The following is a 25,597-nucleotide window of genomic DNA, read 5'->3' as shown; positions in this document are numbered from 1 at the left end:
TGATGATTTTTGTACTATGTCAATGTATTCACTAAATGCCAGTAATGATTCTTTGCAAAAAAAAGTTATGAATTATTTTTTGAAATATTTCTTGAGTAATCAGATCCCATCTGCAAACATTTTGAGACAGTGCTTTTTGTGAATACACCAAATAAAGTATTCAGTAGATCATCTGTAGATTGTAAAATTCTTCTGAACCATGATAATTTGAGTGATTTGATATATGATTCTAAGTGTACCATTTGGAGTCCCCCATCAGCATATTTCTGAACTAATAATGTTCTTGATACCATATCATTTTTTTCATTCCAAATAAATTGAAAAAACAGTTTTTCAAGTTTTGTTATCCACTGTTTAGAGGGTGTAGGTAAAGTTATAAACAGATGGGCCAATTTGGGCAATAAAAGGGATTTAATGACCGTTATTTTTCCTAAAGGAGTCAACTGTCTTTTATTCCAGTTATTTATTTCTTGATAATCGATGCACGTTTTGGTTCAAAGTTTATTTCTGTAATATTAGTAAGACTTGAGTTAAATTTAATTCCTAATACACTGAAGTCTTCGTTTGTCCATTGTATTTTAAAGCTTGGACATAAGATTTCACTGCTTCCAGATTTTGATCTTCGTGTGTTTGTTGATATTAAGTTGTTTAAATGAAGAAGCTCTCAACGTTTAGATCAGAGACATACATACGTGTTCGTTTTCTCTTTGTGGTGAATATCGGTATATTATTTATCCCGGTTTCTTTTTTTCAACTGCAATTCAGCACTAACACAACTCCTTCATTTCCGAAGTATGTGACTTTTTACAATACATTTTAATTAGTTTTTTTAATATATCTTAAATTTACTAATCATTGAAAATTTCAATGAAAATAAAGAGCGAAATGATTAAAATAGGTTAAAAGATATAATAAGCACAGTATAAATCGGGTACACTTTTCACCAAAAAAAATTAATGGATCTAGTCTTATGATTAAATAAAATTACAAATCGGATAAAATAAAAAATTTAATGATTAGAGAGATATCAGTTATCATATTTCAAAATTTTCTCAAATATATGAAATGATACAAAACAATTGAATACAATAAAATATTCCGAAATCCATACAACTTTTTTAAATCTCTTTATATAGTGTGAAATAGAGACATCGTTTGTTGGCAGAGACGCTGCCTTTCTATTGGCATAATTTGTCAAATATTAGTGTTAGTTTCAAAAACTATATTGAATAGTTTTTCGAATATGAGAACTACAAAAAACTATTTGAGCCGGTGGAAAAAGTACGACATTCGATCGCCAAATCAGTACCAGATCCTTGGTACACGGACTGCTGCAACATTTAGAGTGATTTAAGTTGTCAGAGTTTTTTCTAGTTTACGACTTTAATTTAAAAATTTATGAATTAAGTTTCCGGAGTGAATAATGTAAAAATCGCAGTGATCCGACCTCACTCTATTTGTCATCAAAATGTTTTATGATAAGCAAGAATTTTTTGACATTTTTCATCTATTTCTTATATCACATATTTAATTTCAGCCTATCAGTCGTAAAAAGTCTATAAAACGCCAATAAAGAGGGAAGGAATTGAATTTCTTTGAGGTTTTTACGGTTCAAATCTACCTCGCCGAATCACCAAGATTGTCTCAAACAATGGCGAAATTAAGAATCGTCATCCCAGCTGACATTTTGATGGCATCAGACTCGGTTTCACCTCGCTCCAGAGTCCCCCTCCCGCACATAAAACCAGAAGTTACCTTTCAGGTTTATTGAAACGAGCAACGTAAAAATCAACTTTGGAGAATGTCTTGGGCATCAAACTTGACCCCGGGTGTATGGTGGGTGCCGGCGTAAATTGGGGTGTAAGGTTGCCGGGTAAGGATGTGTCATGGAGCCGTGATGCTGGTATGTGTGTGTTGGCGCGGGGTTGTTTACACTCTATGACACGGTTACCATACAGAAAAGCTGTACTGTATTTACATGTAACATGTAGTCAGACATGAGTCAGCAGGATATTACTTTATGTATGTAAAGTGTAGTTCGTCGTGAATTATGCACCCCGAGACAGAGTATGTCTTACGATGTATGCAACAAAAGACAGTTTAAGTTAAAGAAATATTACTTATGATATATCATAAAAATCAGTTATAGTGAATTATGGGGTCTCAAACCAAGACTGGAGCCGCGATCTGAGCTCACTGAGTGAGAACTTTTAGCCACGCACCTGTTCATCCGGTGACGTGTACGAGTCATACTCAAGGAACAATAAAATTTATTTTAATGTGTTTCATTTTTACTCTTTAGTTTTGATTTCATCATATATACCTTTTATCCCAGATCTTATAAATACTTTTTTTGGCTTTTTATTTGCTTTTGCTGTTTTGTCACTGATAGTCATTTCTACAAGTTAACTGAGGAATTCCCTTTGACAGAAACAATCGATTCCCGGAAAAATCACAACATTTGGTATCAACACAGCTATGAGCTTAAAACATTTAATTTCAATGGACGCAGAAAATATATTATTTGCGAAAGGAATTTTAACTCTTAATCGGCATTCTCAGAGCAACTCGGGCTTAATCGATGACCAAAATAATCTAGGTATGTACAGCAAGACTTAAACGAAATCAACAAAAGAAATGGAAAAACCTCTAAAACTCTAGCGATTGTCTATTGTGAAGAATTCAAAATTAAGAGATCGTTTGTCAAGCAAAATTTTTTATTTTCAGAGAAATATGAATTTCACATTGTATTCCGAAGGAAATTTTGCCCAGACAAAACCATTGGTCTTTCCTCTGGGAGCTTGCATAGGTTTATCATAGGTTTATCATAGGTTTATCATAGGTTTATCATTCAATAATCACAGTTGGAATAAAAGTTATAACTAAATGCTGAATCAGTTAAAGTCATTATTAAAGTTGATACATTATTTATTATTTAATTCGATACATTGACACGAATACTAGAAATATTGTCAGCAAATTTCTAAGCCGTGTAGCAATAGCATACCTTTTTAACGATTCAAAGACAATTTGTTTCATTTCAGTGTTGATCTGCTAATGTTATTCGATACAGTAACTGGCCATCATTTTCATAAAACCAATTAATCGGAACACCGAGTGACGACAATGGCTGACAACATGCATCCATTCGATGAAAGTCGTGTTATTAATAAGTTCATCCAGAAAACTACTATCTTAAATTTCATTTTAACTGTAAATTTTGTCTGCGAACAAAAACAATCGATTAATGGGATTTTCAGAAGCGTGCCATAACCGCTTCCTTATGTGATAAATCTACAAATAGTCACAGTGGTTTCCCGACATCTTACCCGCCGCACGAGTCCGCGAGGCGGCGCTTTTCACGGGTTGTTTCCCGCGCCTTGTCCCGTACCTTTCAGAGCGCGATTACGCCAGCAGATTAAGGTTGCTATCGACCTCGGCATCTGAGACGGTTCCAGGACTTCAGCCGCACACGGGGCACTTTATATTTATACCAATAATTTAGTTCTGATTCAGTCAACACTTTTCCCCTCTTATCGAAGAAATGAATCTATAATTGCGCTATATCGATACAATTACAAGGAGATTGGAGGAAATTGTGTTAGGGGTGACTTTTGTTCCATCTCTGATCCACGTCCTCTGTTTTCACTGAAATGTCGAACTCTTTCAGCGTCAACCCCCAATCACGATCAAACTCGCCGATGAATGAGCGCTCGGCCTTGTTCTGTTTTTATCTTTCACCCAGCGGCCGGATTTTCCGCGGGCGATTCTGTTCCCTTTATACGGACCCAGATCCCGCCTCATCCCACGAAAACCTTTCTCTGTGTACTTCAAACGCCGATCAATGTCGTCGTGCTCGTGTCGGTAGGCAATGAAAGATTCATTAAAATTACATACATGCATATAACTATTGATAAGCCATGAAGTAGAGCCCTGTGTGCGCTGTGTTTTTGTCTTCAAACGGCCGTTAATTGCTGCTACCGCCGGCAGCTCGTTGTTATAAAATCAAATTAACGTTTGATATGTGGACTCCCTGAGAGTACGCCCGGAACGGAACGGAGCAGAACCGGAAGTACAGATCTACACAGCTTCCGGGTCGATGCATTTTCCGCACAATCACCACCAACTTCCGCCTGGAGGGCAGCATTAACAACTAGCGGCCTACGTGCGTAGAGCAGCGCTCAGAAACAGATTATCAAATGTCATCTTAATTATTACTTTAAATAACGAACAATGCATTTATGGCATTCTTGTAGATTAGACTTCATTTTAACAAATAACTTTAATGCACAAGGTTTGAACTTAAGAGGAGCAGCATCGTTTTCTTTAGCAAGACATTTTTACATGTAAGTTAAAAGTATACAAAATCTTTATTATATAAATGATCGTTCCATTGAGTGGTAAACTGTTTCTGTTTCACTAGTTAGATGTAAACGTGACTTAGACCTAACCGCGTCCAAACCGTTGTTTGTTGTTCTACAGGATAACCGTCCAGGTACCAAGAAAGATAACCCCCGAGTGTGTGCTTTTTCAAAGAATGCGATCATGATATTTGCCATATCTATGTGGGGTTTTTTAAAATCATTTTTGATATAACTGTTAAACAGAATAAATCTTCAAATTGGGCAAGAATTTATCTATCTATACTACTACATTAAAATAATAGACTCGAATTTTTAAGCTTGAATACCCAAAACTAACGCACGTTTTTCTGCGCAATAAATACACAATTTTATCAATGGGTGGCACTGTAGCTCCCAGGTCGTCCATCAGAATTTTTTCAGACCGGGAGCTACAGACCGCGCTAAGAGATGACGTATCAATGTAATGAAGAAATCTTTAAATTTTATCCTTTTATATTTACATTTTCCAGTGTCTTTGCCTGTGATAACACTACGTATCAATTTTGTACTATATAACCCATAATACAAATGACGCCAAATCGAGGCGCCAGCGGGGTTTGCTTATTAATATTTAAATAAATAATCGTACGATGGCTTAAAATTATATAAATATAAGTAATAAGGAATCATTCTTTGAATATTATGAGATGATAATTTCGGTCGGGGTGTGATTAAATCTATCATAAAGCCCTTCGGGCTTTATTGGTTTTGATCACGCCCCGACCGAAATTATCACCTCATAATACTAAAAGAATGATTCCTTATTCCTAATATCGTTTTTGACAGCTGTGTATATTATCGCTATAATATGTATTACGGTGCGACCGTTGGGGCGAGCGCAGCATGTGATAAAATAATGAATTATGATAAAACAATAAAAATAAAAGTAGCGACGTAAAGTAAATAAATGAATTTGAATGCAGAATAAAATAAACATGCCTATTTTTCCAGTAATTTTTCATTATTAATAATTCAAAAGATTTTGTTATGTATTTATATATAGAATTTATCTCGGATACAATGTTGTTGAATAATAAAGATTTTAACATAATGTACATTACAGTTTATTTCCTCTTTTCTTGCAGCAGACATTTTCTTAGACTTACATAAAAAAATGACTTATCACAGAGTCCCCCCACTCCCGTTTAAAAAAATCAAATTTACGTATAAAAAAAATTTGCTGATCATATAAGGAAAATGGATCCCCCGGGGGCATGTAATGAATGGAAGTGAAAATAAAGACACTATTGAGCAGCTAAATAGCTAAAGGCATACTACGCACTCCCAATTCTTCACCCGCATTAGACTTTTCCTGATTTTGAGAATATCTTTTTCTTTTTGCTTGCGAAGAATTTTTTAATGATGTTGCCACGCCCCCTTTTAAAAAAACATTCCTTGAAATTACCGTAAATATAGTGAATAAAATAAATATGAGCATTCATCCAAATGAGAGCAAGTTACAGCTGTTCCTTTCTTTGAAGAAATGTCCCCATTCGTTAACTTTGCAAGTTTTGGTATTTATATTTCAGCAGATTTACAATAACTACTTAGAGTAATTTCCCCTTATTGTGACGTCAAAGTTTACGTAGGTCAAGTGTCGTCTGTCTCTTTGAACACAACCTGAAAAAAAAACTACGCGAAATATACTGTTTTGTTTACTTAAAAGCATTATGTTCTTGAAATTACATAATTTATCTGTTTCTCAAAAGTTTTACTTTGATTCTCGCGAGATGGTATCCAGTCTAGTGAGATCGTCCGACATTGAGGAATTGCATTGTGGGTCGAAATTTACTGACGCCGAAAAATTCTGTCGGATCAATGTGCAAGAAATCCATTGTGACGTCACTCGAAAGGACGATAACTCCGTTAGTCTTATGTAATGGAATTTGCGTTGTGTCAGCAGTATATTTACAATGCATGTACATAGTGTTTCATCTTGCTCTCGTGAGAGTGTGAAATGGGAAACCATAATTACAGGGAACTACTGGGACGACTAAAAAAAGGCATTACTGGTCCGATTTACTGACGCCAAAAAAATCCGTTGCATGAATGTGCAAATAGTCCGAATTTTCTATTCACACACGCCTTGCCGGTAGAGCTCGCTTCGCGCCGGCGCGCGAGCTGCGCTCGCTAATAAGTCAAAAATGACCGAAAAGGATATCTTGGACAGACTATAGCAGTAGTCCTTTGAGTGTAGTGAAACAGGAAATATTTTGCTTACAGATTTGACGTTGTTTAATTTATTCTAACAATATTTTATTATGTAATAAATATTACATAATAGGATTGGGCAGCAGGCAATATGCCTATTTGAGCCCTCTCCTTTAACAGATTTGACGTTGTACATTCTGTATGATTAGATAAACATAAATCGACGATCAGTCATTTTCCAGTTTTATTAATAGAAAATAATACGTGCATTTCATTCGGATAAAAGCTCACACTGTGCTGCGTACGATCCCCATGGATGAAAAAAGAAAAGAAAAGTGGACGTAGAACGAAAGGTTATGAAACAATATTGCGTCCATAACGATACAAGAAACAGAAGATAAAACCAGTACTTGAAACTTTTCCATTACATTTGTGTCTCTGACAGGGTAGGCAAGGTGTGTCTGACATCAGAGGGTATAAACACCTCTCATCTTAAGTAGTGATGACGTCATTTTTCCTGTTGTTGAGATTCTCAATCAGCTTGATTTTGCCGATGTTTGCAATGGCGAACTCCACTCTCCCCCAGGTCTTGAAGCGCTTGCGTTCCTTCCACTCCGACAAATCTCCTCCGGTGTACCCAGGGACGAACAGAAAGGCTTTCACCTTTAGGACAGGAACTTCAAACTCATCCACCCCAAACGTGGTCCCCCATTTTGTTTTACATTCCTTACAACGGATAATCCGCTTCTTGAACCTCGACGTCTCGTCCAAGTCCTCCAGCACACAGCGGTCCAGAAAGTCTGGATCCAGTACAATCCGGTGTTGACCGGTGTAAATTCTGACGTCATCGCCATGTACTGCAAACGCCTGACATTTCCAGCAGATAATGGCGAATGACATGGCTTCTTTTGTTACTAAATTTTCCAGGAAGAAGGACCCGATTTCTGTGTCCTTTATTGTCGTCTGCTGCTCCCGGATCTTCCTGTGTCGGTCATCCTCCTTCATATCACCCAGGCGATCAAATGCACGCGCCATCAGCAGGGCTTTCTGTAGACTGGTCTCCTCTCGGCGCTGTATCGTCTGGTCAGAGATGTGAGTCACTGTGGAGCCCTGTCGTCTTGCACGTCCTGAAAAATATCAACACTCTAACAATCAACAATGCTTTATAATAGTTTGCTTTAAGATTTCAGATACTTTGGAAACGAATTGTACATTTGTTATTATTGCTTTTTAATTACGCACCACTCATTTGCATGATGTCGGCCTCGTTTCCGGTGTAGTTGTAGGTGATGATGAAGTTACTGTCTGGGACATCAATCCCCTCACTGCCGACAGAGGTCGCCACCAATAGATTGATTTCCCCTTTCCTGTATTTCTTCAGAGTATCGGTCTTTTCTTCCTCTAGCATACCTATAAAAATCAAAACTTTTAGTATTTCTGTCATGTTGTAAATTTTGTATTTACTGCCACCCGGTAAATTCAAAATTTACAACATGACATTTCTTTCATAAAGGAGGAAGAGCTTCTAGCGATAATCAAAAATCGGTGACGAAAAATTGAAACACCTTCACTGCTGTCACTTGATTTACTTCCGGTGAATGGCGCTGCCCTGTATCCCATCATTTGTAATTCTTCGGTGATGTATTTTGCGAGAGCAAAGGCAGTGGCTCTGGTCTCCACGAAGATCATGCCCTTGACGTCATCGCCAAGGTCAGTCCGAAGCTCCACTAGGATATCCCTCAAAGTCTTTAGATGGTCATTGGTGACGTCTCTCAATAATTCCAATTGCTGACGAACCTCTGACAAGAAGAACACAGGTCTGATGATACCTGTATACTCGTTTTGGGGACAAGTTTGTTACTAGTATCTGCCGAGATACCAACTATTTTCTAAGACCCAGTCAGTGACAATACCGTAAGTGATGTCGAGAGGGCAATAAACTTGCTATTGTCAGAAAAGTCAGTAAACACATGTGTGTTTGTATACAGAATAATTCTCTTTGTTGTGCTTAGTTGTGTATAAACAAATTAGAAACATTTCCATAATTATCCTAATAACACTAGAAATGTTCTGAAATTATTATCAGAATTATAAGTTTCGTTTCGCAAGGACACAATTTCTCAATAAACTTTGTTTAAAGAAAAGCAGGTTTAATAAAAGGAAAAACTATTGAAAGGTAAAATAAAAAAAAGTGATAGTATTTATCTTTGTTTTCATGAGTCTTGCACATATCATAAGTTTGTAAGAGGTTTCATCTGTAATATATCTTATGGTACCTACCTTCGTGATATCGCAAAAGTTTATCTTCAGCGTCATTAAAAGACGCCTTCTCCTTCAGTATCACCTTATGCTGTTTTATATCATCTGCCAACTTCTGCTTCAGGAATTCTGCCACGTGGGTGCTGTTCATCAAGTAGTTGACAGCAAGAGCCTCGTTATAGGTCTACAGAGATCACGTGATCATTGGTTTGTAGTCCATCAATAATGCATAATTATATGTACTTACATTAAACAATATCCTTCTCTTAATTGACCCTCACCCTTAAAAATGCATTTCTCATTCAACTAGAGATTGCCCATAGTCCTAAATGATTTATCGATCTAAAGAGTTTTAAGGGACACACAGTGGTCATCACTAGCTTGCAGTATTTAATTTTTAAATGAACGTATTTTTATGGATGACAATTAGAACATCGTAATATGAATTGTTTTGAACACGATGCATACCGACAGATGTGTGAGAGCTGCGTGTAACTGTCTCAGGAGTTTAGGCTCGGTTTTCAGTTTACAGATCACTCTATTTCTCAGATGAATGGTCCACTTCTGATATTGTTTACCATCTCTTTTCTTTGGTTTTTTGTCCCATTGTTTCTTTAGTTTCGGCTGATTGACGACTGAGGACGTAAAATGGAAAAAAAAATACTTATTATTTTTGGAAATTTAATCTGAATGTATTAATAATATAAAATAATTACATAGTCAAATCATTATCAAGTACGTGCAAGTTTACATCTGATCTGGTAAGCTCTATTTTCTTCAATGTCATGTAGATTTCAATGATCTTCATTTGTCTAAATGATTCTTATGGATAAAACTCTTTACTTTCAATCAGTTTACCTCAGGTACTTGTCAGCAAGTTTGTCTTTACTTTATTTGAATTCATTGTTACCTTCAGTTTTCGCAACATATTTTTCAATCAACTCCATTTTTTCCAAAATGATTTGTTTGGGTAAGTCTTTCTCCTTTTCCATCAATTTCTTGGTTTCTATGATAAAAAAGCAATATTATAATTCAAAGCAATATGCAGTTGGAAATTGTTGACACAAAAAGTTAATTTCAGTTTAACTTGCCTCGTTTTGGTATTGCCACGTGACTTTCTAATTCCTCTTTGTTGTTCTTGACCATTGAAATGTCTAATACGTCTAAACTTGCACACACGCTTAGGATGTGTGACACGGCTCCGTCCAGGGTACTGGATTTACCCACCCCTATTGTAGCAGTTAGTCCAAGAACCTATTAATAAAATCACCAATTAGATAGATAGGTGCAATTGAAATCGTCGTTTTGACAAGTGGTGAAAAGAAATGTTTGTAATTATTTGTCCGCAATCAAAAAATATCTACTTGTCGTTAACACAACTGTACATAGATTGATTTTTTTTACCACAAAGCTGCTATTTTCTTATCACAATTACAATTATGTACTTTTGTTTGATAATTTTTTTTGTTTCGTTTCGATTGCTTTCAAATGAAATTTAAAGTGAGAAGAAAATTTGCATATTGATTTGTTTCATTTATTTGTTTATTGTCTATATAAATGCCGATAAAACTAACAAAATAAGGATAACGCGGAGGATCTCAAATACATAATCCGTTAAAGTGAAAACTATAGTTAGATAATTAAAACTTCAATCTGATCTCACTTAACGACGGACGGTAGAGTAAAACAGAATATACTTGCTTCTACACTGTAGATCGCTTGCATATATTTAACAGATATAATATTTGAATACTTAGCATATTCTTATAACAAATATGACAAAAGATTTGGCGCTCCAACCTGAGGAAGAGAGATGTTCTTGCTGTCCCTCTTCAGGTGAAGGTACTGCTTCATTACGTTGTTGTACGGCTCGCGCTTGCGCGTGTGATGGCATTCATCCAGAATCAGGAGGGACACTTCCTGTAGAGAGACCTGTTTGCTGTTTATGTTGTTCAACAGAATTTGGGGAGTCATGAAGAAAACCTGGTGGTTCTCTTTCGCCATTGCTAGCTTCCTTCCCATTGCCGCGGTTTTGTCCGTTTTTAAATGATAAACCTTACACAAGAAAAAAACAGTTGTCTTCAATAAATGGTTTGTTATGGTTTGAAGGAAACCGTAAATATATGAAACAAGCATCATAAAAGTACTACAAATAAGTGATACATATCCCCTAACGGCACCCCTTTTCATTTTTAAATAGGTTTGGGAAAATTCGGATCTTTTTTAAAAGGACGAGTCGTTTAAAATTATTTTTTTCTTCATCAGTTGTTGATTCCTTTGAAAAATATTCTCTTAAGATGAGTTTTAAAAAAAAATTAGCTTAATTCTTTATTAATAAAATAAGTATTTATACCAGTATTTGTAACTTACCTTATATTTGTATAGGAACTTACTAAACTTCTCGTACTGTTGTTCAACCAAGGCGTTTGTTCGAGCCAAGAAAACAACACAGGCTAAAAATTCATAATAGATTAAATTTAATATTTCAATATGTACATTTTCATAATTTGATGTAACTTTTTATAAATGGCACAAATCTACCGTCATTTTTGCTTGCAAGATGTTGCTGTGTGAGGTAGAGCGCCACGTATGTTTTTCCGGTTCCGGTTTCTGCGCAGATTATGGTGTTCCGACCACTCAAAGCTATTTCCGCTAACTCTAACTGGTAGTTCCTCATTGTCAGTGTAGGAAAGGTTTCCTTCTCAGTGGCTTTAAAAAAATATGAAACAGTTATTTTGACATAAATTACAAGTATTTTTGTTGGGGGTTTTTCTTAAGACAAATAATGATATCATTTTTTTATTATTTACAAAAACCTGTTAACCTTCATTGATGTCCTTTTCACTCCGCGGACCGTCGTCTTTGTCCGATGACACTTCCGATTCTTCGTCTATAATTCAACTCATTATTAGTTCTTAATGTTTTTTAAAACTTTTTAAAAGACTTAATTGATATGAATAATACTAACAACTGTATAAATACATAAATAGAAATAACTTGTTTAAAATTTAAAAAAAAATTATAAAGGTTTTTAACTTCAGAATTTGACAAAATGTAATTAATTAAGATATTGTTAAGTCATATAAGATAACCTTAAATAACTTTTTTTATATGTTTCTCCCCATTGTAAGTAAAATAGTGTTGTATTTGTACATCCGTCTTCCGGTTAAGAAACCTACCCCTATAAATTGCCGAACGGTCCGATTAAGGTACCTACCCCTATACATTGCTGGTTAGTTCCGATTAAGGTACTTACCCCTATACATCGCCGAGTCGTTCCGGAGCCGGGATCGCTCCACAGTAGCATCTAAAACCTCGCCTATTTGATTAATTTCACCTGTAGTTACTTCGCGAGCTGAGTTCTGATGGACCTCCCTTGGTGATTCCATAGATATATATTCTCCAGGGTCACTTATCGAGATCTCTTGAGATCCCCTCATGCAGGATTCTGAGCTCAAAGAGGACAAACTTTCTCCGACCTTTTTGGGTAAGTCTGAGAGATGCGTGCTTCCCCCCACGCAGGGTTCTGTGTGCAAAGTGGATAGACTTTCTCCGATTCTTTCGGGTAAGTCTGAGAGTCTCGTGTTTTCATGTACGTCTGTGGAGAAAGTGGCCGGACTACTTTCCGTCTCAGTCACACGATTGCTTTCGGATGTTCCCGATGCCATGTGCAATAGTTGGGCGTCAGTATGTAGCAATGTTTTTGGTTCGGTCTCTTCCTGTTCAGACTTGGCTTTCTGCCTCCGGTCTCTATCAACGTCCGCCATTTTGACGCCACTGTCTTCCTTGACAACATTAGAAACTTCCTTTGGTTCTGTTTCTTCCGCACCTAAGATTTAAAAATTGCAGCCCTTATTCCTTGATATCAAATAAAAGGTCTTGTAAATATAAACACATTTTGCTCAACAAGTGTTCAGAAATTTAATGCAAGACGTTTTTCATTTAATATTCCAATTAACGATTCCAATGATTTAAGTTTGCAACTTACTTTGGAATCGTCAGTGCTCGTGGGAGACTAATGTTAGTGGTTGGTAACCCTTGCCCACGAATTGAAATCTCCACGAACCTATACATTTTTTATAATAAATGACCGGAAATGGCGGCTGTGTCACTTCCGGTCATTTATTATTCATTTATTTAATATTTACCATGATTATCCCGATTACACTACCAATGAAATAACGTCCCCACGAACCAAAACAAATTTGGCTACCCACGAACATTGACCCCCATGAATAAAAATGATTCATCAGTGATCATGCAAGCCTAAGATGTAATTACTGATTTCACATATATAATGAGAAAGGTGATTTTTATACCTGTACTGTACAGAAAAAGCTTCTGAGAGAAGACGACATCCTTCGATTTGAAAATGTTCGACAACTCCTCAATCCACTTCGTGTTTTTTCTCCACAGTCTGTCCAAGAGTACCAAAACGGCGGCTGTGTCACTTTCGGTCTTTTCTCTTTCTGATGAAATGTTGTCAATGTCTTCATTAAATAGCACATTTCTTTCTACCAATTTCTTTTGCGAATCAGGGCTCAGGAGGCCATGCAATTGCTTGATGTTTTCAGGTTGTAGTAAAAGTTCGGAATACACTTTCCGTACAGTCTGGGGAATCTTTTCATATTTCAGGGCAGTGATCACGTGTTCAAAATCTACAATAGGTAATTGCAGTTAGTTTAATATTAGAAAAACACACAAGGAGTCCATATTGCTGTGAGCTTGCTAATCGAGAAGGTCATTGAATTACCGTTATTTCTCAGAGCCTTATAGAAGATTTCCCATTTATGCTGGTGGGGGCTGGCGTCTATCAGACCCAGTAGGACCTGCATGGACCCCGAGGCTCCTTCCTTTTTCCCCGCCCTCCGGACCTCCCGTCTGCCATCTGTAACCGAGCAACAGATGTCAGAATCAAAGTACTGAAAATGCACTCGGCATGGTACATTAATGGGTTACTATTTCTTGTATAATTCTCTTGTCTTAAACTTGTTAATCTATGAAATAATTATGCATCTTTACTATGTAAATGAAGTAATATTTTCTATGAACTAGAACCGTTTTAACGAGAGCTTGGACTTTGGACAGAACATGCTAAACTCCGATTTGATGAAGGCGGGGTCTACTAATAGTTAACTGTCCAGCCATTGGCTAATAGATATGCATACATTGAACGCATTGACACTCATCCGACTTCATCCAGGAATGTATATTTCGCTGAAACAGCGTCAGTTTCACACAGCAGAGCAACGGTTTTGACAGCATTTGAATATTAATGAGGTTCTCTTAGCGAATTGTAAGAAAGGTGGTCAATAATTGACAGCTTGTTTCGATGAGCACACTAGATAAAAACATCCCACCGAAAGTCCAAGCTTTTGTTAAAACGGTTCTATATCTATGAAATTGATGTTGCCTTAATATAGAACACTCACCTTCGTCTATGACGTCACCGAGGTCAGACAGAAGGTCAGTTCCACCGATACAATCCTTCAGCAAGGGCCGGTAGAGGGACACCATTGTTTAAAAAGTTTTAGTCTAAAAAGAAAATGTTCCATGTTTCTCACATAATTTTTTTTAAAATGCGACACTCAAATGCTGTATAAAGAGTTCAATCGCTTCCTAATAATGAGCTCATAAAGATATACGATGGCGCTCATTTTTTTTATCTGTGTTTATGTCCGTCTTTATCCTGTTTCGCATTCATGTTCCAGTCTTTTTCCTCTTCAAAGTTCTTCGGAACTTAACCGTCTGTTTGTCTGTTTGTCGGTGTGGACTTTTTTGTCACATAAATTTTTCGAGAAAGGAGTTTTTACATTATTCAATAATTTAATTCTGGTTGTAACGCGCTTTCTGATTGCCAAAAAAATTATTTTATATCGTTTAAAGAATGTTGCCTTCGTCATAGTAAGACTAACGTATAAAACGTATCAATACGCCTGACGTTACGTTTGAATTTTGTACAATTTTACGTCATTTTAAAGGTCAAATGACCATTTTTATCTACAATGAAGAGTGAAAAAAAATTTTAATTATAAGCAATGAAATCAATATTTATTTGTTTTATACGATATAAAATGGTTTGAAACAGTTTACGCTTTTTTATAAACCGCTTCGAGGTTTATAAAGCGTAGACTGCCCCAAACCATTTTATATCGTATAAGACAAATAAATATTGAATTCATTCCTTAAATGAAACGCAATACTTTGATGTGAAATTTTGATGTAAATGGCTTCAGAATCACATTTGACGTCAAATTTTGAAAACGTATTTCATATGCTTATTTATGCAAGAGTGTTTATCAAATCAAATGCACTTAATCTGGAACCTGGAATTTATGTCAATTTTTTTTTCACATGAAATGCTTGGGTGTTTTTGTCACGTGAATCTCAGAAGAAAAACACGGGAAATAAAGATAATGTACAGGGGACATTTCTTATTTATTTGAAAAAATATTTTTAAAAAACTATCTTTAAAATGTTTGATCAGATGACAATACGGTCGTGGGGGATCCAACCCAGTATAGCTCGATGGGCTTTATGATTGATTTGATCAGTCCACCAAAATATTTATCATTTAAATGATTTCTTAAAACCTTTATTTATTTAATGTATACTACTTTCTCAATTAAATATTCAATTATTGACAGTTTAACGCAAATATTACAAAATCAAGTTGTACAGGGACCTTATTCACAAAGCCTCCGTAACGTTACCGCACCCGTAAACGTTGCGGAAACGTTCCGGAATGTTAAATTTGGTATTCACGAAACTACCGCAAATTCCGCACCCGTTAACTTTGCGGAAAAACTCCGTAAAACTTGCGTCTATTTTACGGAAGGTCATGACTATCCGTATACCTTGCGGAAGTGGGGCACTTGTTTTGATAGTATTTTATTTATTTATTTATTTTTATTTTGTCAATCGCATTTTTGATGTGATATATAAAAAAAAAAAACATATTGTAACGTTTAATATATTTGGACGTATTTTAAAAACAGCCAGCTGCCTCATCTTTAAACAATCCTTACCGTTTAAATGACATATTAATGAACAATATAGAAAACATTGAGTTTTCAAATTTCACAAGTCTAGAGTTTCCTTCACGATAATATGGGATTTGTATGTCTTCATTTTCCAAAATTTGCTAATTTAACGTCATTTATTACTGTTACGTTATTTGTGACGTCATTTTCAATGCAATGGCGTTTCAGATAATGTTCCAGCCCTCAAATAACAGAGTATCCATTAGAAAAGATAGGGTATGTCGAGATTGGTCACATCCGTTAGATATCTACGATGACGCTGAATTGATTCGACGGTACCGAATGCCTACTCGATTTAATAGATACCCTACCAACTGACTTAGAGCCTCCAACGATGAGATCTCACAGCATCCCTGCATCACTACAGGTATTTGCAGCGCTCCGCTACTATGCGACAGGCTCATTTCAGCAGGTATATATAAATTATATATATGAACAATACTTATCGTAATGTTTCTAGATACTTGCATGTACTAATAACATTTTGCCAATGGACTAAAAAAATACCCACAGGCATGTTCACGAAACTTTCCTAAGATGTGAAGTAAGTGTGTTCCTAAGCTTTGACTTTGAAAAAAAGTTAGGAACATCCAAATATCAACTTAGAACATCTTAAGATGTAGCTCGATGGTAACTTATGAGCATCTTAAATTAAAATATCCTAACCTACTAAAATCATTCGACTTATTTTTCACATCAATTCATACAGATAGAATTTGAGAGACTTGTGTAGGGAAAAAAACATTAAACATTTTGCCAAAAAATTAATACAGTTTATTCAACAATACGGATTTTTTAAAGATTATGTCTCAGTATGAAGCGTTAAAAATTAAGAATGATTACGCATGGCTAGATGTAGATTTACTATTTAACAAAGGACATTTGAAACATTTTTGGTCAATGCTAGAAAAAAAAACAATGAATGTAACTTACTTAGTGTATTAAAAATAATTTTCTGATCCCAGAGTCAGTATTTGCGAAACGAAAAAAAAAAATGTTGAATTTGTCAGCTTCCATGCAGGCATTAGCAACGGAGAAGTGGAAACGGAGAAGTGGAGAGAGAGAGAGAGAGAGAGAGAGAGAGAGAGAGAGAGAGAGAGAGAGAGAGAGAGAGAGAGAGAGAGAGAGAGAGATTGCCTAATTTTGTCCTCTCTCTAAAATTCTTATTTGCGACAGGGATAAAAATTCAAGTAAAATTCGGCTCATAGAACACAATTCAGATGTACGTCCCACTAAATATCTCCCTACTTGTTTGAAAAAAAAGTTTGCTGTTAATTTCCAGTCAGCTGCAAAAAAAGGAATTAAGGCCACCTACGTGTGTATATATATATATATATATATATATATATATATATATATATATATATATATATATATATATATATATATATATATATATATATATATATATATATATATATATATCCAATTCAGTTTAGATTTTCATCCCTGAAAAAGAATATGTAAAGAGGGCAGTTAGGAGCAATTTTGGAGACAGTACATTTCGTGCAGTCCGTGATTTTTTTAAGTTCTGCAGTTTCTCTAGAGCTATGAATTAACTAAAGTTTCCGTAAGAAATGGACTAAAAACAATCAGTAAATCTTCATAATCTGCTGGGAAAAGGACTTCCAATGTTATGATAATACTGAATACTATTCAGCTTTCCCAACTATTTCAAATTAATTTGTTTGTCCTGTAACATAACAAGAAATTAAAACTTTGATTGTGCTTTAACAGGTTATCGGAGATATCTCTGGATTGAGTCAACCATCCGTTTCAAGAATTATTCAGAAAACTTCAAAAATTTTATCTCAACCAGCCAATGATTGCATAAAGTTTCCCACCACCCCCGCAGCCCAATTAGCGGTTAAACAAGGCTTCTCCTCAGAGTTTAACATGCCCAACACTTTAGGATGCGTGGATGGGACTTTAATTGCAATAAAGCCGCCAACAGAGAGAGAAGATGCATACGTGTGCTGGAAGGGATACCATGCCATCAACGTCAGGGTGTGTGCGACCACCGGAAAATACTTACCAACATTAATGTTCAATGGCCAGGCAGCACACACGATGCCTACATTTGGGGTAATAGCAGGCTGAGAGAATGGTTGGAAGGCCAACCTTACATTGGGCATCTCCTGGGGATCAGGCGTACCCTTTAAAGCAATACCTGATGACACCGTTAAGGAATCCCCACACGCAGGCTGACCGTGCCTTCAATGCTGCCCATAAAAAGGCCCGACAGAGGATTGAGGACACATTTGGGCGGTGGAAGAGCAGATGGATGTGCATACACAAATATGGTAAATTTTTCATGATATATTGATGACAGGGTGGACAACGTCGTGCAGGATCAAAGTGGGCAGCAAATCAGAGCCATGATCATCAGAGATAGGTTTTAGGTAAAACAATTCTAAGAAATATCTCTCATGTTGGCATGTATAACTGTATTCGTACTAGTTATTCACTGCCCCCCCCCCCCCCTCTCTCTCTCGATTTGATATTTTTGTTATACTTTTTTCATTATTTAAAAATCCTTAACCCTTTCTTTTGTAGATTTTTAAGAAGATTAAAATCGAATGCAATGGAAACAGTTTTAGTTTAAATAACAACAATTACACAGTTATAATTGCGTGGAGATCTTTCGAAGTGTATTTCATTTACCATGTACGTCTTTTATGCTTTTTTGTTCTAATAAATAATAACATTCAATTTCAAAAATGTGTGATCTTTTTCCATTAGACTCAAGAATGAAACTTAATATATTCAATACAGGTAACAAAAGTGTAGCGTTAAAACATTTTGAAGAAGATATTATATAAATAGTGCCTGTTTGGGAGGGTAACAGTTGAAATTGACACCCCGAGAAAACCATTGTCAACCGACGCGAAGCGGAGGTTGACAATGGTTTTCGAGGGGTGTCAATTTCAACTGTTATCCTCCCAAACAGGCACTATTTATTTTGTTATACTGAATGTCTTTTTTAAAATTTTAAAGAAAATTTTACTGCTTTTATATAGGAATAACGTGAATTCTACAGCGAACCGTACGCGCATAATTTTCGCGCATGTAATATTTTTTAATGTTACCCGTTGCCAAGTGCGTTGCTAACGCTGAGGGTAATAGTAAATATTATTAACTGCGTCTTAACCAATCAGATTTCAGTATTTAACATGAAAGTATAACAAAACTTAATATTCTATGGAAAATATCCCTTAAATTTGCATAAATGCTCCGTGGAAGAGCTCATGGTCCATTTGTAGGGTACGACGTTCCTCTGGTTGTTTGTATGCGGTACAGACACCCCTCGTCCGCTCCTCCATCTCCAACCGCCGGCGCTCGATGTATAACCTCTCCCGCTGTATGCCAAGTCTCTCTTTCTCGACATCCAACCACTCTCTTTGAATTTTAATTAGTTCTCTTTGCATTCATGCTATACATATTAAAACAATTCTTATTCTTATGTTAGAAACTGGTAACCAACCAGTATGCTCTAAATCACATTGTATTCGATCGTTTCATTTTTACAATATTTCAAATCGATAGAGAGAAAATCGTTGTTAGAATGTCCCCTTCAGTATCATCATCATCATATCTCTATCTCTCTTTCTTTCTTTCTCTCTCTCTCTCTCTCTCTCTCCCAAACTTGCATACATACTTTGCTATGTGATGTCGCTGATAACTTTTAAGGCATCTCTCTCTCTCTCTCTCTCTCTCTCTCTCTCTCTCTCTCTCTCTCTCTCTCTCTCTCTCTCTCTCTCTCTCTCTCTCTCTCTCTCTCTCTAAACGTCTGAATATCATTCAATGAAACAAATTAGAAACATTAAAAGGTATAGGAATGTACATCAGTCATTTACATAATTATATAAATTTTGCAAATTTCGGATATTCGGCTTAAAAATTTGAAACAAAAGTCTGAAACATACCGGAGTACTTGTAGTTATATCTTATGGTTCAAAAATTTATTTCAATGAATATATTTTCACTTTTATGTAGTCAAAATTGATATTAGTTTTGTTTAAATTCCGTTTCGTTTCGTTTCGATTTTTGGTTTCGTTTCGTTTCGATTGGTTTCGTTTCGTTTCGTTCGATTTCGTTTCGTTTCGTTTCGATTTCGTTTCGCACTTTACAGGCGCCCGGTGAATCTTGATAATTCGAACCTCATGGAATCATGATTAAACTTCGAGAGATCAAAAGTTCGAGTCATCTTGTGTCATCTTTGTATAATATTTATAGAGTACCTCAGAACAATTCTGTATAACTATACCCCTAATAAGACATACAATGGCAATAAACAAATTAATATAAAATACTCAAATGAGTTTCATAATAAACTGCATTATTCAAATATTCGATAATATGAAAACTTAAAAAGTACATGTAGCCTAGTAGCAAATACAGGAAATTCAATCATTACGACATTAATTCTTATTATAAGGAACACTATTTAGACCCGATGTGTACAGTTACACTCTAAGCAACTATAAATCTGCAAAACTGTTTAAGCTTTTACATGTGAGAGTTGAGAAAGTGACCAGTTTCTAGCCGAGAATAAGTTTCATTATCTCACTGCATCGCCAAAGGCATGGACTTATAAGTAACACAAACGAGGTAACTGAACGTTGTTAACTTACAAGGGGAATCATTGTGTCGACATAGGAGCTGAATCCGAAGATTCGCTCCTCTCCCATTACTGACACAATGTCCTCTACCATTGCACTAAGCGGCATAATATCTAACTTCCCGCCCCCCGTCTTACACCGCTCTTTGTGTACGGCAGATGCCCTCTTCTTTGTCCCCCTCTTCACATCGTCCCATTTCTTTTTTAATTCGTCAACCGTTCTTGTCGAGAAAGATACCGCGTTGACGGCCTCCATCACTTCGAACCACGCTTGCTTCTTCTTCGAGTTATTGATTACATCACTGAATTTTGAATTTATGATGTCCGATCTTTCCTTAACACCCTGAACAAGCAGTTCAATTTCTTTCTCACTGAATCGCTTCTTCTTTCTATCCTCCATGATCTCGCAGCGTTGTCGTTTTAGTGACGTCATTTTTACGTCATGACGTCACAATTTGAACCCTCACGCAAAATACCGAGGTTTTATTTAAAAAATCATTACTTTATATTTTATGATATTTATACTTTTGTTAAACTTTGAATCATAGTATGTTAAACTCGAGTTTAAAAAAAATAGGAGTTTGAATCAGTTGATTATAATATAACAACAACAAAGTATTCAATATGACATAAAATTATGACAATATGTTTTCATATTCCTTAATAAATCCCCCCCCCCCCCGGCCCGTATAATATCTAGTAAAACAAATCGTGTAATCATTTGTAAAACTTTGACAAAATATTACATAAATTTGTCATATAATTTATGTGAAAAGGCACTAACCATTTAATATTTCTAGTATCGATACATTCACTACTTTATTTCTCATGGGTCACATATACACGTGAATGTTTTCATGAATAACCCAACATACTCAGCAATTCAGATAAAAAAAAAAAATACTAGAAGGCTTTTCACAATTCTTCAATGCAGGTGCCCGTCGAGTGCGCAAAACTTCCGCAAACTTTCCGTAAATTTCGCTTTGTTTGCGGGAGCTTTGTGAATAAGCCGTAAACCACCCGTAATCTTTCCGTAAAGTTTCCGCAAGCCTCCCGTAAACTCAGCGCGGCTGCGGAATTTACGGAGGCTTTGTGAATAAGGTCCCTGGAGTGGTTATGTCTAAAAACAAACACCTCATAAAACTGAATTAAATCATATAAAAATTTACGGATCACGTGTACAAAAATACAAACATGTAACCATTGATTTCCTATAGAAACAAGTAAATGGAAATAACATTGCCAAAAATTTAAGAAAATGTACAATGTGTGATTGTAATAGTATTTGGAATTAATTTCTTTATACAATGTATTTAGAATGTACATATTTTGCAGAAGATAGAAAAAATGTTTTTGTTCACGAGATTCCCTAAATATTATAAGATTTAAAGAGCTTATGAATGCAAATGTTGTTAAAAAACTAAAACTATTGTCGAAATTTATCTTAAAAAATTCAGTCTGTTCTTCCTAAAAACAACCCTATACAACCTATACTGTATTGTGCTGATCAACTTTTTATCTTTTATCTTTATTACTACTACTGTACATGTGATCCTTGTCTGTTTTTTGTATTCCATTGTATTGACTAATATTGAACTTCAAATACCAGTGAACCGGTCTTGAGTGAATAAAGAATTGAATTCAGATTCAAAATTGATTCATTTATAGAGTTAGCACAAAGACACCCGAAATGTTAATATTTATGTTAAAATTCGGGTTTTTATTTTAAATGAAAATTGACAAGGCATGTAACGTATTATTTCCCACAGGTGCTTGAGGACAGGATCGACCCCCCCCCCTTCCGCCCCCCTCCCCCCGCCCCAATATATAGACCCCCGGGACTTTATTTTTCTTTTTTATTATATTATCCTTTTATGATATATTTCTAATCTAATTTATTCATCCATTGCCCAAAATTACATAAAACAAACATTTTTGAAAAAAATCAAACCTTCTGTACATATAATACACGTTATATATGTAGAGGGTCTGATTTTTTAAAAATATTTGTTTTAGGTAATTTTGGGCAATGAATGTATAAATTAGATTTATATATTTAGAAATATGTCATAAAAGGATAATTTAATTAAAAAAATAATAATAAAGTCCCGGGGGTCTGTAATCTTGGGGGGGGGGGGTGGATTGGGGGGGGGGGGGGGGTTCGATCCTATCCTCAAGCACCTGTGTTATTGCTAGCGCTCTCGAGCGCTAGCAACTACGTTAGTCTTTTTCACTGGAATACGCATGCTCGACTCCACATTAGATGATTCTGGGACTACTACTGTAGATAAACTGTACCATTTGAATTTCGTTTTATCATCTTCACATAAAGTTTTTTGTTTATTGTAAAAATCAAAAAGTAACAGTATCTTAGGTATTATAATGCAAAGTTATTCTAAATATATTATAATAAATAGCTAGTTTTATCTTAAATTTCCGGAAGGCTCGGAAAACAACCTCGGATATATGTTTTCCGAGCATGCCGGAAAGGCCCGAGAAGATACGATTGTTTTAAAACAGCACCAATGGTTCTTGAAAATTTTCACCTTGAAATTGAAATTACAGTAGATACATAATGATTAAGGCACAGTCAATGAGCTATGCCATTGCCGATGTGAAGCCCACTCTAGATTCAGAACCCCACTCCAGCCCGGCACAATTCTAATACACCACTGTGCCTTCCTATTGTTAATTAATCGATTCAGAAATTTAAACTAATGTTTAGAAATCTGCTTCTAAGTTTTATGATGGCTACAGCGCTAGCTCACCAATCTTTTTTAAAAGATAAGCTTGTTTCCATAGAATGGTAACGTTATTTACATCAGGCCACACCAATATAATATCTTGTTTGTCGGACATCAAATAAAAAAAAGCCGGAGTGGGCGAGCGATTAAATTAAAAAAAAATATTTTTATTTGTAGGCAGACATTTTAGGCAGTTACTATACATAAATAAATTTGTGCGGACGCTTATATTTGTTTTACTTGTTCCTGATTTATGAATTAAAACTACATAAAATACGAAAAATAGGGCGGAAATAGAACAGATAATAGCTCAGAATTTCCTGGATGCGGGAAATTATTAATAATATCATTTGTAAATTTAAGCGCGCGGAGTCCGACGGACAGAGATTTTATTGGTGTGACCTAAAGTGAATGAGGTCATATCCTGTAATATCCTGTAAGTAAAAACCGCTGACAAACAATTTCTCAGTCAGATTTAACGAGTGCATTGGGTTTTTTTAAAAATCTCTACAAATGTATACTTGTCAAGATATAGGAGCAATACAGATTATCATTCTATATAGATAGATGTTACTCTACTTACCTGTATATTATCATAAAACGTGTATGTTTTGATCCTAGGTCTATATCTATAATAAGAATGAAAATCGACCTATTATAAAATTAGACACGGAAAACCCACGCCTCTAAAAATAAGTTGCTACTTAGCATTCAAAATATCGGTTTCTTTTTTATCTTAAATACTGTACATAGATATAGTGAGTAAAGATACACAAGAACTTTATTCATTAGTTTTCAAAACATGTAATAAAAGTTTTCTACATATGAATTAATGAGTAAACTGTGTTCATCATTGGAAATTCTGTCTTTAGGAGCTGGTGATAATCTGCTGTAATGTTCAATAAAAATAAATAAAGGGAATCCCATCTCAATGATTATGTACTTACACAAATTATCTTCCATGGAGAACGGATCCAAAATTCCATTGGAATTTCATGCACACGTAGACTTTTGTTCCAGGTAAATATATCGAAAGTAAAACTGGTGAATTATGGAGGGTCACATTTGTCAAATATACACATGGTCAACATAACAATAAATGAAAAAGAAATTTTCAAATCTGTGACTTTTGTTTGCGGTTTAAAATTTTTGTTTATTTACTTTTGTTGTTATTTGTTTGTTTTTTAATACCTTTTTTGTTTTAAGGGTTTTTGTGGGGGTTGTTTTTTTTTTGGTCGTGTTTTTATTTTAAATTATTTTTTTTTGGTGGGGGTGGGGGGGGGGGGGGGGGTCTTGGGGGTTGTGTAACTTATGTGACTTTGTGACTAGGAAGTTGAATATAGATATGTTTTATACATATTTAAATATGTCAATCTATTTCTAAAATATCTATTAAGATTGATTTATCAATGTCCGCCAATATATCTCTTTACGGTAACTGTGGTAGTCTTTTGCTCTTTTGCAGGGCAAAATGACATAGTTTAGTGAAATTTGACGTAACATCAATTGTTTTATTTACGTCATTCAATTATCTACCAAATAAAACTTTGGCAAAGTGTATCCAATTTTGCCAGCAAGAGAGCAGTAGTACCGCCTTTATCATGATGGGGTACCGGTATATTCTTGCCTCTGGTAAATGCCCATTGCCACTCGATTTATTTTGAACAGCATATACTAATATGCATAAACAATGAATGAACAATAATTTATATAGTAATATACTTGATTCAGCAAAAATCCTTGTATCCTAGCGACCTTAATATCTCAATCTGGGTTTTTTTTTATTGATAGTACAAAAGTAATATCTCCAGACCAGTGTTAGGCGGAATTATTCAGAGCGTTTGAATGAAGAAAATAAAAGATAACATTATCTAAAAGACTTTCTTATACGTTTAACTTTATATCAATATAAATGATACCACTGTTGTGACGATATCTTTTAAACTAAGAAAATGGTAAAGTTTCATATGTAAAGCGTTAATACTGTCGATCGCTTCTCAACACGTTTTATAAGTCTTAAATCCAGACATATTTTATAAATTTATATCACAAAATTTGGCGCTTAGACGTCAGAAAATGTGTAGAGATCTTATAATTGTGCTTTTATGTTATGGATAATCGACTCAAGTTGAAAGACGGATTAAATTAGAATTTTTTGCTTTCCATTCTCGAGTCAACCATTATCGGACGTTACACAAATCTCCATATTTCCTGTATTTTATAACAATTTGACAGGGCATGGAATGTCATAGCTTAGGAAAACACCTGAATACCTTTGTTCTTCTTTTTGTTTCTTGATTTATATTCGTAGAAAGTATAAAAACAGACAATATCTTAAGAAAGATAACACTTCGAAATTTAGCAGGATGAGTATCT

General features: G+C 35.3%; 2 protein-coding genes and 1 non-coding gene across 4 annotated transcripts; 1 reads left to right on the top strand and 2 right to left on the bottom strand.

The window, feature by feature from the left end:
* Positions 1 to 6,026: 6,026 nt before the first annotated feature.
* LOC105324078 (ATP-dependent RNA helicase DHX58) lies at positions 6,027 to 24,281 on the bottom strand. 2 transcript variants are annotated; one of them, XM_066069720.1, is made up of 17 exons: positions 24,169 to 24,278; positions 23,806 to 23,850; positions 14,246 to 14,350; positions 13,567 to 13,701; positions 13,133 to 13,471; positions 12,070 to 12,642; positions 11,638 to 11,703; positions 11,355 to 11,522; positions 11,184 to 11,266; positions 10,614 to 10,868; positions 9,905 to 10,067; positions 9,724 to 9,819; positions 9,282 to 9,448; positions 8,835 to 8,997; positions 8,120 to 8,353; positions 7,797 to 7,964; positions 6,027 to 7,681 (listed from the first exon to the last, which is right to left on the bottom strand). In XM_066069720.1, exons 3-17 carry the CDS (start codon positions 14,328 to 14,330, stop codon positions 7,047 to 7,049), a joined length of 3,330 nt encoding a protein of 1,109 aa, XP_065925792.1. In that variant the 5' UTR covers positions 14,331 to 14,350; positions 23,806 to 23,850; positions 24,169 to 24,278; the 3' UTR covers positions 6,027 to 7,046. The 2 variants fall into 2 exon arrangements, with proteins under 2 accessions (XP_065925792.1, XP_011421435.3); XM_011423133.4 differs by lacking the exon at positions 23,806 to 23,850 and having other exon boundaries at positions 14,246 to 14,348; positions 24,169 to 24,281.
* Positions 16,140 to 18,672, top strand: LOC105346121 (uncharacterized). The gene is made up of 3 exons (XR_010708740.1): positions 16,140 to 16,268; positions 17,594 to 18,258; positions 18,413 to 18,672. It is a non-coding gene; the product is annotated as an uncharacterized protein (transcript).
* Positions 20,482 to 20,910, bottom strand: LOC117691971 (nuclear apoptosis-inducing factor 1-like). Its single transcript, XM_066068895.1, has one exon. It carries the CDS (start codon positions 20,908 to 20,910, stop codon positions 20,482 to 20,484), a length of 429 nt encoding a protein of 142 aa, XP_065924967.1.
* Positions 24,282 to 25,597: the final 1,316 nt, after the last annotated feature.

Source organism: Magallana gigas, chromosome 8 (assembly GCF_963853765.1).
Source record: "Magallana gigas chromosome 8, xbMagGiga1.1, whole genome shotgun sequence".
NCBI classification, from domain to species: Eukaryota; Metazoa; Mollusca; class Bivalvia; order Ostreida; family Ostreidae; genus Magallana; species Magallana gigas.
Note: the sequence above shows the minus strand (reverse complement) of the source record. Positions and strands in the feature narration are given on the sequence as shown.